At 33.9% G+C, this 14,467-nt stretch overlaps 2 protein-coding genes across 2 annotated transcripts in view; one reads left to right on the top strand and one right to left on the bottom strand.

The window, feature by feature from the left end:
* Positions 1 to 2,145: 2,145 nt before the first annotated feature.
* Positions 2,146 to 13,546, bottom strand: LOC140049546 (sodium/potassium/calcium exchanger 3-like). Its single transcript, XM_072094445.1, has 12 exons — positions 13,498 to 13,546; positions 9,690 to 9,881; positions 8,654 to 8,803; positions 8,156 to 8,397; positions 7,674 to 7,870; positions 7,288 to 7,408; positions 6,196 to 6,297; positions 5,247 to 5,342; positions 4,696 to 4,886; positions 3,972 to 4,125; positions 3,474 to 3,641; positions 2,146 to 2,774 (listed from the first exon to the last, which is right to left on the bottom strand). Exons 2-12 carry the CDS (start codon positions 9,877 to 9,879, stop codon positions 2,568 to 2,570), a joined length of 1,818 nt encoding a protein of 605 aa, XP_071950546.1. The 5' UTR covers positions 9,880 to 9,881; positions 13,498 to 13,546; the 3' UTR covers positions 2,146 to 2,567.
* The window catches only part of LOC140049547 (S-formylglutathione hydrolase-like), a 126,865-nt gene continuing 116,851 nt past the window's right edge, over positions 4,454 to 14,467 (top strand). The window contains exon 1 of the mRNA XM_072094446.1: positions 4,454 to 4,457. The gene's annotated coding sequence lies outside the window, so the exon portion shown is untranslated. The remainder of the gene's footprint in view (positions 4,458 to 14,467) is intronic.

Raw genomic sequence — 14,467 nt, forward strand, 5'->3', positions numbered from 1 at the left:
CAGTGAAATAACAAATGGTGAATGATAATTGCTAATGTTATATACAGTATATTTCGACGGGGGCAGCGTTTCACGCATTAGTTGCAATATTAATACCATAATCTACTTATGTAAGGCTTTAGTTCTTTTGTTCTAGACTCTGTTGACACAAAATATTATATTCTGTAAAAGATGTTTATATATACTTATTTTTTTATTTATACTTAAGGCTCGTTTCTTAAACCTTTTGTACCCAAAAGCAACGAATGAAGTGCTTATTCAATTAAAAATAGTATTACATGTGAAAGAATTTCTTTAAAATTTAACAGGATCCGAAAAATTGAACAAATAAATTGATACTTGATACTTACTTGCATTCAATTAAACACTGCACAAACTCTTCAGTCGCAAAACATATTTTCTGATTAAAAGATTTGTTTTCAATATTTTGGATTTTATAAAGAAAAACTATAATTTAATGTGATTTTTCTATATTTGTTTTTACTGTTTCACGTTTTGCTTTCTAAAGCTCTGTCTACACTATCAAACTTTATGTGACAAAAAATGTGATGTGCCCATATATGGACATGATGATGTCATATCACTACCCTATGTAGGCATTATCACTACCATACTGGGTACATCACACTCTTTTTGTCAAACAAGTTTGATAGTGTAGACAGAACATTAGATCTTATACGGCTTTGGCATAACGCAATGAGTATACTGGAATGCACTTTAATATTGAGGGCAACCTTTTCATAAGGTTACTACACTATGATATGACGTTGTTAAACTCGAATTGTTTATCCTAGAAACATAATTTAATATCTCATTTTACAAATCAAATGTGATTGACGAATAAAACCACAAACCATGCAATAACTTTATTTCATTACAAGTACGTAAATGGTATTTTGTCGTAATGTGTTTGTTGTTATTGGACACCTATTAATTTAATTTAATATATATACATATATATATATATATACATATATATATATATATATATATATACATTGATTCCTTGAATGTTCCTATTTCTTTTATTAATTACTTACCTTTTAAGTGTTTTTAAACTTAAGAACCAGGTCGACGTGAAGTAAAATTAAGCATCATTAAGATCCCGCCATGTGTCGCCGCCATTAACTTAAGATTAAAACCTGCATTGCATCTAAAGGCAATACTTAAATTGTCCTAGGAGTTTAAAGTACTATTCACATTGGATAGCTAGCCTAATACATTTCTCTTTTATAGTTTGAAATTCTTCCTTTCTGTACAGTCGTATTAACTTTTCCAGTTTAATTTTCATCTATCCAATATTGGTCACTTCCATTTTTGTTCAATGCGGATCAATTTTGAATCCTTAAGCTCTGTCCACGCGAACTTTATGTGACAAAAATGTGATGTGCCCATATGGACATGACGTCATATCACTACCATATTTGAGCATATCATTTACCATATTTGGGCACGTCACACTTTTTTGTCAAACTAGTTTGATAGTGTAGACAGAGCTTTATATGTACTCAAACTACTTTATGCAATTCCTCCTCAAAGGATATCAACAAAACACAGTTCAATCATATCATTCACCATCCCAAATAAAACTACACATTAAAATTCCACGACGTCGTATTAAACCCGAATAAATTCAGTACATAATTTTTAACGGAACACGTTCTGTGATTCACCTTTCCACGAATCTATTTTTAGTGCGAAGGCTGAAAGAATTGCGACTTAAAATACACATTAAATGATCAATAATTAGAAAAATACGCATAGTGTATATTTCCAGAGACGAAGACGGGCATAAACTGATAAATTAAAATTGTAAAATTTACATTTGGATGATAAAACATGAATTGCATTATGCTGAGCGAACACGCAGAATGGCAAGTAGTTTGAGAAAAACAGAAATTCAACAGCCATCATGCTCCAACAAAGTGGGGTGCATTTTTCGGAACTCATTATTATTGTTGTGTATTTTAGAATTGTCATTTTTTCCTGTCCTAAAATATCTTCATTGATGAAATGAACACTATCAAACTAGTTTATGGACATGATGATGTCATACAACTACCATATTTGGGCACACTTTTTTTCAAACTAGTGTAGACTGAGCTTAAGATGATAAAAAGAAAACAAACACAAAGTTACAGACGTGTTAACAGTATATTTATTTTACAATACAATAAGAATCTCTACAAAATTATTTCATATATTTACAAACTATTAGTTTTTATAGAATTTGAAATAAAGTTGACCAACCAGTGATCTTATTGAAACCCGTATTTTAAGTTCACACACTAAACAAACCAAACAAAAGATAAGATATTTTTAAACGTTGCCAATTGTTTTACAGTTATGATTGATGACATTCAAAAATTAAACCGTTCAACAAACTCGTACAAACTACTTTGTTCCAATTGATTTTTTGTTCAGAAATTTTTTTGGTATAAATTAATTAGAAAAAATAATTGACGACGTCAACAAAACCGTAATACATGAAAGACAATTATTCATATTTCGGTGGTTTATTATTACATCTTATTATTCCTAAAATAAATATGTTTCTTTGGTTTCTGTTAGCAATCGTAATCACATACAAGTTCTTGAACGAAAGCGTATATCATAAATAATATATACATTAATACGAAACTTATTCCAACAAATTTGTTGAGTCTGAATCGAACTCCAAAAAATACTATCAGTGTCATAAACAGAATCAACAGTAAAGCGAATCCAAACTTGGCGTGAGGAGTGATAAGTATCTCGCCATTCTGTAGCATAACCTACAAAAGAAATACAACGTGTTTAGAAATTACAAGAACATAAAAGCAAATCAAACAGTTATTTACGGTAGCTATTACTGAAAGTTGATTGCATAATATTACAGATGTATTGTCCCCCAAAAACATGAAAAATGAAGATTACTAAAATCAGTTTTGCAGTTTTAATAAAGTTATTCACTTCTGTAGAAAAAACCCCTAATACTTATTTGACTTATAAAAAGACAAAAGAAACGGTTAATTTTAACCAAAAACCATTGTCTGACAGACAATTTGCGCCTTGAGCACTCTTGAGTGGTATGTGCGCTATAAAAATCCTGTTATTATTATTATTAATTTAATTTTTTTTTCTTTAAATTAGGCCTACATTTTTTCAGGTAAATATTTTTTTTTCAATCCAATTTTTGGTCAAAGTGAATAATTAAAATTTCATATTCAACACAAAATTTGTAAAAAAAATTGTAGGAAGCAAATATATCTTTAAGTAAACTATTGACTGTATACCATTACCAGACATTACCTCACATTGAAACCCTAAGATATTGCTTTATTATATATTTGTATTTATTTATTTATATTATATGTAAATCAACCAACCGAAGTTCATTTGTACCATACTATCGTATGGCTTGGGTAGGTGATTGAGTGAATACAGTGACACTAGCCTGATTGTTATAGACTTTATTTTAAAGATAGTCGTACCATTTCAGCATCGCTGATGAGCTGCATTGGTCCTTGGTCGATAAGTATTTTGATGAGGAACGGTAGTCCAAGTCCTAGATTAATGTCAAACACGTTTGATCCTATTGCGTTCGAGACAGCCATGTCAGCAAACCCATCGCGCGCCACAAGGATTGAACTAAGAGCGTCCTGCAAAGACAAACAATATGAAGTGTTTTCATAAGGTTTATCGCAAATAGCGTGCGCGACGCATGGCGGGAAGGGTTTGGAAGCAAACGTCACGACGCGTACGTACAAACAGCAAATCATGTACGTACGCGTTGTGACGTTTGCTCCAAAACTCTTCCCATCATGTGATTGTGCAATGATGTTCCTCGCGAAATCAAGGTATTTGCGATGAACATTTATTACAAGTTAGTATATACCTTTAACCTTATTATTTACATAAACATTTGGTAATTGATAAAGGGTTTGTCTGTAACTATAGTACAGTATTAGTATCTGATTTTGATAACTCACGGGTACACTTGTACCCACTGCGACCACAACTAGACCCATTGTATAGTGATCAACCTCCAGAATACAGCCAGTCTTCGCAACCAACGTCACCATCCCAAAACTCAGAATAGCAATCCAAAGAATTGACATGAGGAATGACACGAGGTACCATTTGCTACGGAGAATAAAATACGTAAACTCAGACGACCAATCAAGAGCTTCAATTGCAATTACGTCATCACAACGCAACAGCAATGCTAATCATTTTTTAAAGATTAGTTCCCAGTTGGCGTCTTGGACGCAAGGCAATGACGTAAGCGCGTCGCAAATAATTTGACCAATCACGACGCTATGGGTAATCTGAACGGACGCTTATGTGATTGGTTTATAGCTCACTACTTGTGTTGTGCCTACGTCGTTGCACCAAGTGGGAACAGAACCTTATGTGGCCTACGAGCATCCCACTGTTTTTATTAGCAGCTTTAAAAAGCGAGTTTTCAAATCCAGCAATGCAAAGTCATCTTAAAAATCGATCTTCTTTAATTGGTCAATTTGTGATTACAAGATAATTAATTACCGGGACTCCTTAACGAAATTTATTTTTGATTGGAAATCATCTCCAATTGACAACTATCTAATTGGAGTAGTTCTCCTGTGTATCTATAAATCTCTCTTGATCGGAAAAAGAAATTAAGAAAATTATCATGAACTTGAGATTCAAACTATTATTTTTTCTAATTCTTACCGATTGTGTTCTTCATTGCAAGGTGGTATAGTCCAAGAGAAGAGACACATGAAAGGGAAGCTAACAATGAACATTAACCATTTCAAAGCATAGAACATGTTACCGCACGTCTCCTTCCTGACGTTAGTGTCTGGATAATACATGTTGATAGACGGAAGACACGGCAATGGTTTTAACGTAGGTTCTTCGTCCTGAACACAAAACAAAACTTCTTTGTAACAAAAACCTTTACAAACTAATTGAAATTCAATATAAAAAATCGTACGGAGTTTATAAAGTCTAATTTAAGTTTGTTTTCAGTGTGCTATATCTCCACATGCTATCTATTTCCGAAGTATCATAGGAATATTTGGTAATACAGCATCTCATGTATATCACATGTCGTGCCTGTATCATGTAAAGTTCGGTTAAGGGTTAGGTTACTAAGTAAGGTGCACGTGTGATGTTGTATTACCAAATGTTCCTATGATACTTTGGAAATAGATACAGTACCGAGAATCGGCTGGTTCTTAACTACTACTAGAATAGCTAACGAAAAAGCACTATTGTACCTCTTTCTTGCTGTCCGCTGACGCATCTTCTGCTGGCGTCGCCTCTTGTGCCATTGGTAACACGTGTGCCGTCGGTACAAGAGAGTGCCTTTTTGTCTTAAGATCGGAATTATCAGAAGGATCAGAAGAAAGATCATCTATATAAGGATTGGGAGACGGACCTTGTGCACTGTGAATACCCGAGTCTGCATCCCCCAGACAACAACCCTGCTGCTGCTGTACGTTTAAGCGGCTTTGGCTGCCATAACCTTGCCGACTTAACCCACCGATACTTTCAAGTTCGACGGCCGCGTCGATATCAGTATCTTCCTTATCTGGACTACTACTCGTTATTATCACTGTACCGTTAGTGTGCGCATGCGTTTCTACTTTGACCAAAGACAATTCGGTCTTTTCTAAACATTTCTTTAGGTCAATTTGTGATGAGGTCTATTGTGGTTTATATATATGGAAGTATCGCATAGAAAGGGGGGGGGGGGCGCAAGTACACGACCCGTAAGAATCAAAGAGGACACAGAAAACATGCAAGTAACATTGTAAAGTTCATAAATAAAACATTATTTGTAAAACAGAATATAATTAAAAACATGCGGAATGTTAATGGGAATACATGCACAGTAGGGAAATTATTAAAAGAAGGAATATTATTCATGCAAATTTTATATACAGTATTTAATTTAAAGAAAATAAGAAGAATTAGTTATTGATGATGGTGCAAAGTGTTAGTGGATGGAGGAAAAAAAGAAAAAAAATGTATAATTGTTATTATATCAATGTTAAGATTTTTCACCACACGGTAAATGTGTATAATATTGTTATAACCCATTTAATATTCATTTATGCTACTTGAATAACACATATTCATACAGTTGAAATTAAGAGACCCAAAGTCTCGAATTATATTAAAGACTTACAAGGAAGAACTTTAGAATAGAGTCAGAACACTTACAAAATTAGACGAAAGTTCTCCGTGCTTGACATGGTGAAAAATGTGTTTGTTGCTTTGAGACGCAGAGAGGCTAGCCCCAGACAATGTCGAGTCTCTGGTAAGCTGAATTAGACAATGGTGTATTAGACGTTAGTAAAACATTAATATAAAGCCCATTTTCCACTAGGAGAATTTGTTCGCGCGAGTCGAAAGCATCAGCTTATACGCATGCGTTGAGAGGGATTTGTCAGATGGAAACATTGATACGCATGCGTATAAGCTGACGCTTTCGATTCGCGCAAACAAATTCGCCTAGTGGAAAATCGGCTTAATGTAAATTATTTACCAAGGTAAGTTGGTGATTTACCTATCAACAGTTTAACGATATTAGTTCATGAAGTAGTTACTAACATACGGGTAAATAACTAATCCTTAACTAAGAGTGCTCAACTGAAAAAAAAGTGGTTCTTTCTACGCAAATTGAAATGTATTCTGGGTAAAATCTGTGTAAATGCCATGATACCACGTACCACACAGTAAATCGACACATGTGAGTATCACGGAGCAGCTAATGCGTTATATCTACTATAAATCTGTGTAAATGCCATGATACCACGTACCACACAGTAAATCGACACATGTGAGTATCACGGAGCAGCTAATGCGTTATATCTACTATAAATCTGTGTAAATGCCATGATACCACGTACCACACAGTAAATCGACACATGTGAGTATCACGGAGCAGCTAATGCGTTATATCTACTATAAATCTGTGTAAATGCCATGATACCACGTACCACACAGTAAATCGACACATGTGAGTATCACGGAGCAGCTAATGCGTTATATCTACTATAAATCTGTGTAAATGCCATGATACCACGTACCACACAGTAAATTGACACATGTGAGTATCACGGAGCAGCTAATGCGTTATATCTACTATAAATCTGTGTAAATGCCATGATACCACGTACCACACAGTAAATCGACACATGTGAGTATCACGGAGTATATCTGCGTTCTGTCTACTATATAGTTTTATTCGTGCTTATATTTACAGTTTTTTTACAAAACTGACACAAAAATAATACAGTTTATCTAGCTTACCGGTGGTTGATTTTTAGCAGATAATATTATAACACTGTCTTCCTTTGGTAGCTGTCCTTCGATGGCTGTAGTAATCGAGCCACCGTCCAGAGGAGAAACCTCCGGATGACGACAAACCAAACTAGAAAAACAAATATTTGACGAATATGTATTGTTGACCGCTAGAATGGCACTGAATGTTAATATTAAAATTCAATACGCCACCATAAATCTCTGTCTACACTATCCAAGTGTAGGCCTATGTGACAAGAAAGTGTAATTTGCCGAAAAATTGTAGTGATATGACATTATCATGTCCATATTTGGGCATGTCACATTTTTTTCACATAAAGTTTGATAGTGTAGACAGAGCTTATGTCAACGTTTAAAATATCCGACATACTTACCATGTTAGTCTATCCATTGCGTCCATTAAAGTGCCGTTAAACTTCATGATGGCTATATAAAGCGCATACATTACAAGTAAAATGATAGCTTCCCATATTTCAAACACACCATCCCACGAGAATGCAATAAAGAGTACCACCGATATACCATAGAAGGTACTATCACGTATTAGGGGTCTCCAATCAAGATTCAAAACCTAAGAACAGACAGAGAGAAAATGTTATTTCAAAATTTAAAAAATGAGTTATTCCGACTAAAATATTGTCCGTTTTCTTAAACTCTGTTAACACTATCAAATTTTATGTGACAACAAAATGCGATGTGCCCATATATGGACATGACGATGTCATATCACTACCATATTAAGCATATCACTACCATATTTGGGCACATCAAACTTTTCTGTCAAACTGGTTTGATAGTGTAGACAGAGCTTTACAAATGATAAAAATGCTCCAAATATGATTACTATACTACTAACCTTGCCAGCAAGTACAGCAGTAAGAGCTATGATAATAAGAATATTGAATACTGCTGAGCCTACGATGGTGCCGACGCCCACGTCACTATCGACGCTCACTCCCGCAATGGACGTGAACAGCTCAGGCGCTGACGAACCAGCAGCCATGAACGTTGCCCCGGCAACATCTTCCGACAACTCAAGTTTCTCCGATATGGCTTCCAATGACGGTACAAAGAAATCGTCACATATGATGGCAAGAGCTATTAATGGAAAAGGAAATCATAACATTATTTAAAGTTGGACCACTTTTAAGCTTTGTATACATTATCAAAAATGTGCTCAAATATGGTAGTGATATGACATCATGTCTATATTATATAGGCACATCACATTTTGTTGTCGCATAAAATTTGATAGTGTCGACAGAGCTTAAATTTATCAGACTTTATGATTCAATTTTTGGAAATGAAAACGTTTCAAGCCCTCATTCATGGACAGTCTGAATTAAATTCTTACCAATAAAAAGTACCAATATGAGCAATGCATAAAATATTACAAATAAATATGGAAAGTGTTCCGTTTCGTAGTCGCATTGTTCCCAGACAGCTACATTGGCGGTGGAGTTTTCTGACGTCGAGAGAAGTTGGCGAGAAAAGTATGTCGATTCTGTGTAACAAAAAAAATACAATTTCAAACGTAGGCTATAAATGGAAGATATATATAAACGTCAAAACAATGGCGTACATTAATGAAATGATTGTTTGCAGGGGTTGATAGGAACAGAAAAACGTTTGTTGCGTACGTTTCTAAAAACATTTTTTTTTAACTTGTACGTATTTTAATTAAATTTCACCAATTTCACGGCTGTCGATTTTAGCCTTTCGCTACAGAAATGTTCCTAATTACATGAAAACCGACGCCGAAGTGTTGCCATAGTTCGAGTTGATTACACAATGAACGTGGATGCATTACGAAGAAAACACTATTATTACCAAACTACAAAGAAGACCTAATTAGAGATTTTTTTTCGAAAAAACTAAGTCAGAGAAGACTGTTGACATTCGTGCAGTCGTAAGCCTAGCTACCACGTACATGTCCATTCACCTGCTACCAATGCAAACTAATTAAACAGCTGTAAAACGTTCATATGTTGACATTGCTATAAACATTATTACACCTTTTACCACGTTTTTCTGCTTTATTATTAACTTTTATTATAAATTTCTACCAATATCAACTTAGTTTGACAAAAAAAATTGTATTTGCCTAAATATGGTAGTGATATGACATCATCATGTCCATATATGGCCACATCACATTTTTTGTATCAAAGTTTGATAATGTAGACAGAGCTTAACTGCTTTTCGTGTATATTGCTTGTTTATTGTTTTTTGTAATTGTCTATCTATGATTTTGACCAAATAAATTGAACGAATATTAGTTTCCAAGTAATTAACCTAGTTGTTTAATATATTGATGCGAAAAGAATTTATTTATAATGATATAAAATTAATAACCGAAATATCTTTATAATATTTATAACCAAACGTACCCTCATGTTGGTATTGAGACGATGATACCAATTTGGCACACGCTATGGAGGATGTGAAGAATACAGCAAGTGTAATAGTCATCCGTAACAACCAGCGCTTCCCCGCCGCCGACGAAGCCACCGCCGCACCCTGATGACGACGACGACGCGGAAACCACCTGGGTCGGGCGCCAACATGTATATCGTCCATTACTGAAAGAAAAAAAATGACGTAAATATTCAAACATCAAAAACTGTTGAAAATCAAACACACAATTACAAACATGATAAATCATTTTTCCAAATTACAAACAAATACACACATTCGTTTCGTCATCTTCCTTGACGACGCAAAGAAAATTCTAATAAAAATAAAAAAACAGGATTAATCCTTGACATTACAGACGTCACACGTTCATAATTTTATCAAATTAATTACATGTTTTAGAGAACACAAACATAATTCAGATAACATGAAGCGTCTAAAACTGTTTTCGAAATATACGCGAGTGAAAATTATTCTAGTTATCTCTCAATCGATTCTGTAGTGTTTATTAACTCATTCAATTAATTCTACGAAACATGAGAATTGCTCCTCCTCAACATCGCAGAGACTTAATTGAATTAAAATTAAGTTGTAGCAACACACTTACGCGTTTCAGGTTTAAGTAATTACCTATGGTAACTATAGATAGGTCTATTCTGACAACACGCCGTGGTAAAACCTGAAATACACTGGGCCTAGACAAACATGTTCTAAAAATACGCAACATAAACTAACGTAAGAACAGAGCACTGTATTCAATCATAGAGATATTGTTCACTATAATATCTCTATGATTCAATCCAAAAGTATCTACTACACTGTATAAATATTTCGAGGTAATCTTTTAAAACAATGCATTAGCAAACTACTTATACACACATTATTCAGTGATGTTGCCTTATACAAAATCAATAACGGTAAAGTCATTATCTAACATTAAATACTAATTAATTTATCCTTCATAAATAATGACGATAATCACGAAGAATTGATGTTACAAGATTATAATTACCAACTGGTGCGCTTAAAAAACAAGATTTTGTGAGACATTGAATAAATACACTTACGTATTAGTTCGGATGATGTATCGAGAGTTCTAAATATATTCAGTTTTAAATACTAACTATTTAGGCCCGTAAGTTTGTATTCAATTATAATATTAAGAATGTTTTAACAGATGTATTGTCCCCAAAAAATATGTTTCTATCATTAAATACTAACTTCGAAAAAAATTATGATTTCATTCACCAAACGAACTAACTTTTTCACTCAACTAATTCTAAATATCATTCGGTAGATACATTTTGAAATCAAATTATAACGAACTTAAAGAATTGGATTACAAGAATATAACGAAATTCACTAATTAAACTGAAACACATCAATGACAAGGAAATTAATCATCGACCACACGATACAACCAAATTAATTAATTAATTATATTCAGTATCAAACAAGTAACAATAACAGTTTACAACTGAATGCAAAGTTTTATTATCACAATAGCTGCAGAATGCTGTGATTTTTTAGAATAAATGAAAAACTGGTACTACTATTATAAAAACCCTACAAAAGGTTAACGTATAATAAATAAAGAAAAAAAAGCAGAAATTAAAACAAACAAACTACACGTGCTATTGTAGTATTAGAATGTTTTGATATTTTTCAACGTACTAAACATATTATTTCAAAATACTTGGTCTTATTTGTAGCCATGTGTGTTTACACTTGTTGACTAGGTTCATCAAAATGTTGTTAATGTTAAACTTGAGCATTGAAGTCCAATGCTCAAGTTTAACCTGAATCTGACCCGTAATTCCATGTACATTTTATTTTTAAAATTTTACGATTTTCATTGAATGAATCAAGTTAATTTCAGATATTTAGGCAAATAATGACCCCAACACTCGAACTATCATGATAATATTAAACTACTAAGTAGTCTACAAACAAGAAGATTAAGTCGAACCAGGAAAAAAAACAAAAGCAAAAGAATAGACCCATTGTTAAATGTCCTCGCCTTTCCGTAAGATGATCGCCTCAAATGAAGAGGGTATACGTCACAGTGTTAGTTATGCCCTGCTAATTAATCCTGTCCTGTTGAACTGAAATTAATATCTTGCTTGCCCTTTTGGAATAATTAATTTCTCCTCAAAACATCCTAATTTTCCCATCCTAAATCTATTGTTTCATTACACATTACCAAACGGAATATTAAAGATGTATTCTCCCCAGAAAAAAATAATTATTAAAAATTTTTTTTTTTAATATGCCATTTAAATTTCATATAATAGTTATTCACTTTGACCAAAAATTAGATTAAAAAAAATTGTAATTTAAAGCAAAAAACAGTCAAATTGGCTGCCAGAAAATGAATTTTTGGTTGAATTTAACCATTTATTTTGTAATTTTTAAAGGGAAACATAATTTGTTTTCATTTTTTTTCTAAAGAAGTGATTAACTTTATTAAAACTACAAAAATAACCTATTCAACGTCTGATTTAATTAATCGTTTTGGGAGACAATACATCTTAAGTCAATAAATCCACACACAGTGATCTCAAAGTTGATTTACTGTAGGCCATGGACAGTAGGCCTACTACTACCGAGGCCTACTAAAAACAGTGCAAATTCGTAATACATACAGATATGTATTGAGCTTTACATATTTACAACCGTCTGATCTTAGCCTACCTGTTTAAATTCAGGCTATGTTTCCATCATTTACTTTTCAATAAATAAATGATATCAATGACATCTTAACAACGTTCTACGTAGCCCGATTAAGAAAGTCCAGTGCAGCTTCACCGTAATTAAGTTTCCACTGTCAAATGCACTACATCCGTGGCTTAAAGTTCGCACGAAACCGGATGTACACCTCAAGACGTGTTTGTAACCAGAGGTTCTCTAGCTTCCAATGTAATTTTAATCATCCCGATACATAAATCATGATCGATGATTTGAATCTAGGCCTATAGCATAAATCTTAATCGAAGAATCCATTTTACCCTTACCATGGCTACGAAAACAACAAATCAGGCCATAGAAGAATCGGCAGTCTATGTTCGTTACGCAGCAGTGATTCGTAACAACAAAGCCTTATTAGCTGTGACGTAACGCTTAGGTTAGGCAAAATTGGTACATGAATTCATTGTTAATACTACAGCGAATACTTAGCCTAGTGTAGGCTTACTTATATCTAAAGGCGGTTGTGGTATAATAATATTAATAGGCCTAATAATATCTATCGACAGACAACATAGAGGCCTCCTACATAGTGGCACTCAATATATGAAAAGTGCGCACTTAAAACGTAAAAAATGTTACAAGTCACAACCAATTTATAATTAAAACAACCAATTTATATTAAAATTCTGAATACAACTCACTGCAGGTGAGCATGTCCCAAGTATTAAGTGTTAAACTTAGGCGCGCACTTCGGTTTCGTTCAATCCTTCCTTTCAGTTGGTAAAATAATCTAGGGCCTACCTAATGTAGGCCGAGGCCTAGGCCTATGATTACAGTAGGCGCCTACGGTCTAGGCCTAGGCCTAATTGCTATTTAAGAAAATATAATTATTTTATCTACTGTAGCTGTGTTGTATTCAAAATGTATTCGTTATTTAACATCAATCACAGACCAAGCCCGGCCTAATAAAAGTTATTGAATTCCATTGGTTTTCACAAAAAAAAGGAAAATACGATTAAAACAATAATTAATAACTATACAATATAAAAATAAAATAAACATCAACACTCTTAAGCCTGTGCCTATTATACTTACCATCAATCTATCCATCCCCCTTTTCAAAGACTACATGTTGGAATTGAACTGACTGCTGTGTGGTGTGTGCTGTGAGTTTACAAATTATTCCATTCGAAAAATACGCGCGGTTTTGTTGTCATGTAAAAACGTCCCTCCAAACACAGATCGCACAATATTAACGCGCACACGTAACCATGTATTTGGCGTAATTGTGCTTAAGAAGCGCGGTTCCCAATAGAGACGCAAATTGACGTACGCGCAACGCAAGCGAGTTGACCAATGACAAGCCACTGTGCGACTGCCGTCGTTGCGTAGCTCTAGTGGGAACCAATATTTAGGATTTAACGCAACGTAAGTATTTGATCAATCACACCGATGACTTATTCGAACAGTGTCGCTCGTCAATTGGGTAACTCACTTGCGTTGCGTCTCTTCTGGTGGGAACCAAGTTTCGGAAAGGACGTAGTTAGTGAAGAATAACATTGATATGATAATTACTTACATTACGATGCAAATTGTACTGTGCACAGCAGCAGCAATTATTAAAATCTCCTTCCCTCTTAGACTGAAGGCCCAACAAGAAAATAAATTCTCTTAAACGTTCTTTATATGTACAACCTGCATGAATTAGTTAGACCCTCCATTCTACAACAAACTTTAGAATAATTGATTTGTCTTCTCATCGATAATTAAGATTGTACAATTAACCTTGTAGTCCTTTGTCATGTTGCTATGGAACGTTTGTATAAGAAATAGACAAGAGACCATGATAAAACGTTTGTATGCTTTGGTCCTACAAAACGTATGTAATACAAGGACTCGTCTTTCTTGACCGTAAAAAAATATTTTATGTTTTATTTTCGTTTGAAATAGGTTAATGTATGTCATTATCAACGGAATTCAATCAGGAACCGTGAAAACACAAACACTTTTTGTTTGTCTATTATCCAATTGTGTGTCCAAAAAAATCAGAATTGGTTGCTGTCCG

The sequence above is a fragment of the Antedon mediterranea genome, chromosome 5, assembly GCF_964355755.1.
Source record: "Antedon mediterranea chromosome 5, ecAntMedi1.1, whole genome shotgun sequence".
NCBI lineage: Eukaryota > Metazoa > Echinodermata > Crinoidea > Comatulida > Antedonidae > Antedon > Antedon mediterranea.

Coding starts and splice junctions, on each gene's coding strand:
- LOC140049546 (XM_072094445.1), bottom strand. CDS start 9,879: ATGGACGATATACATGTTGGCGCCCGACCCAGGTGGTTTCCGCGTCGT. Junction 8,398..8,653: donor CATATTGGTACTTTTTATTG/GTAAGAATTTAA, acceptor TTCCATTAATAG/CTCTTGCCATCATATGTGAC. Junction 4,887..5,246: donor CAGCGGACAGCAAGAAAGAG/GTACAATAGTGC, acceptor TTTTGTGTTCAG/GACGAAGAACCTACGTTAAA.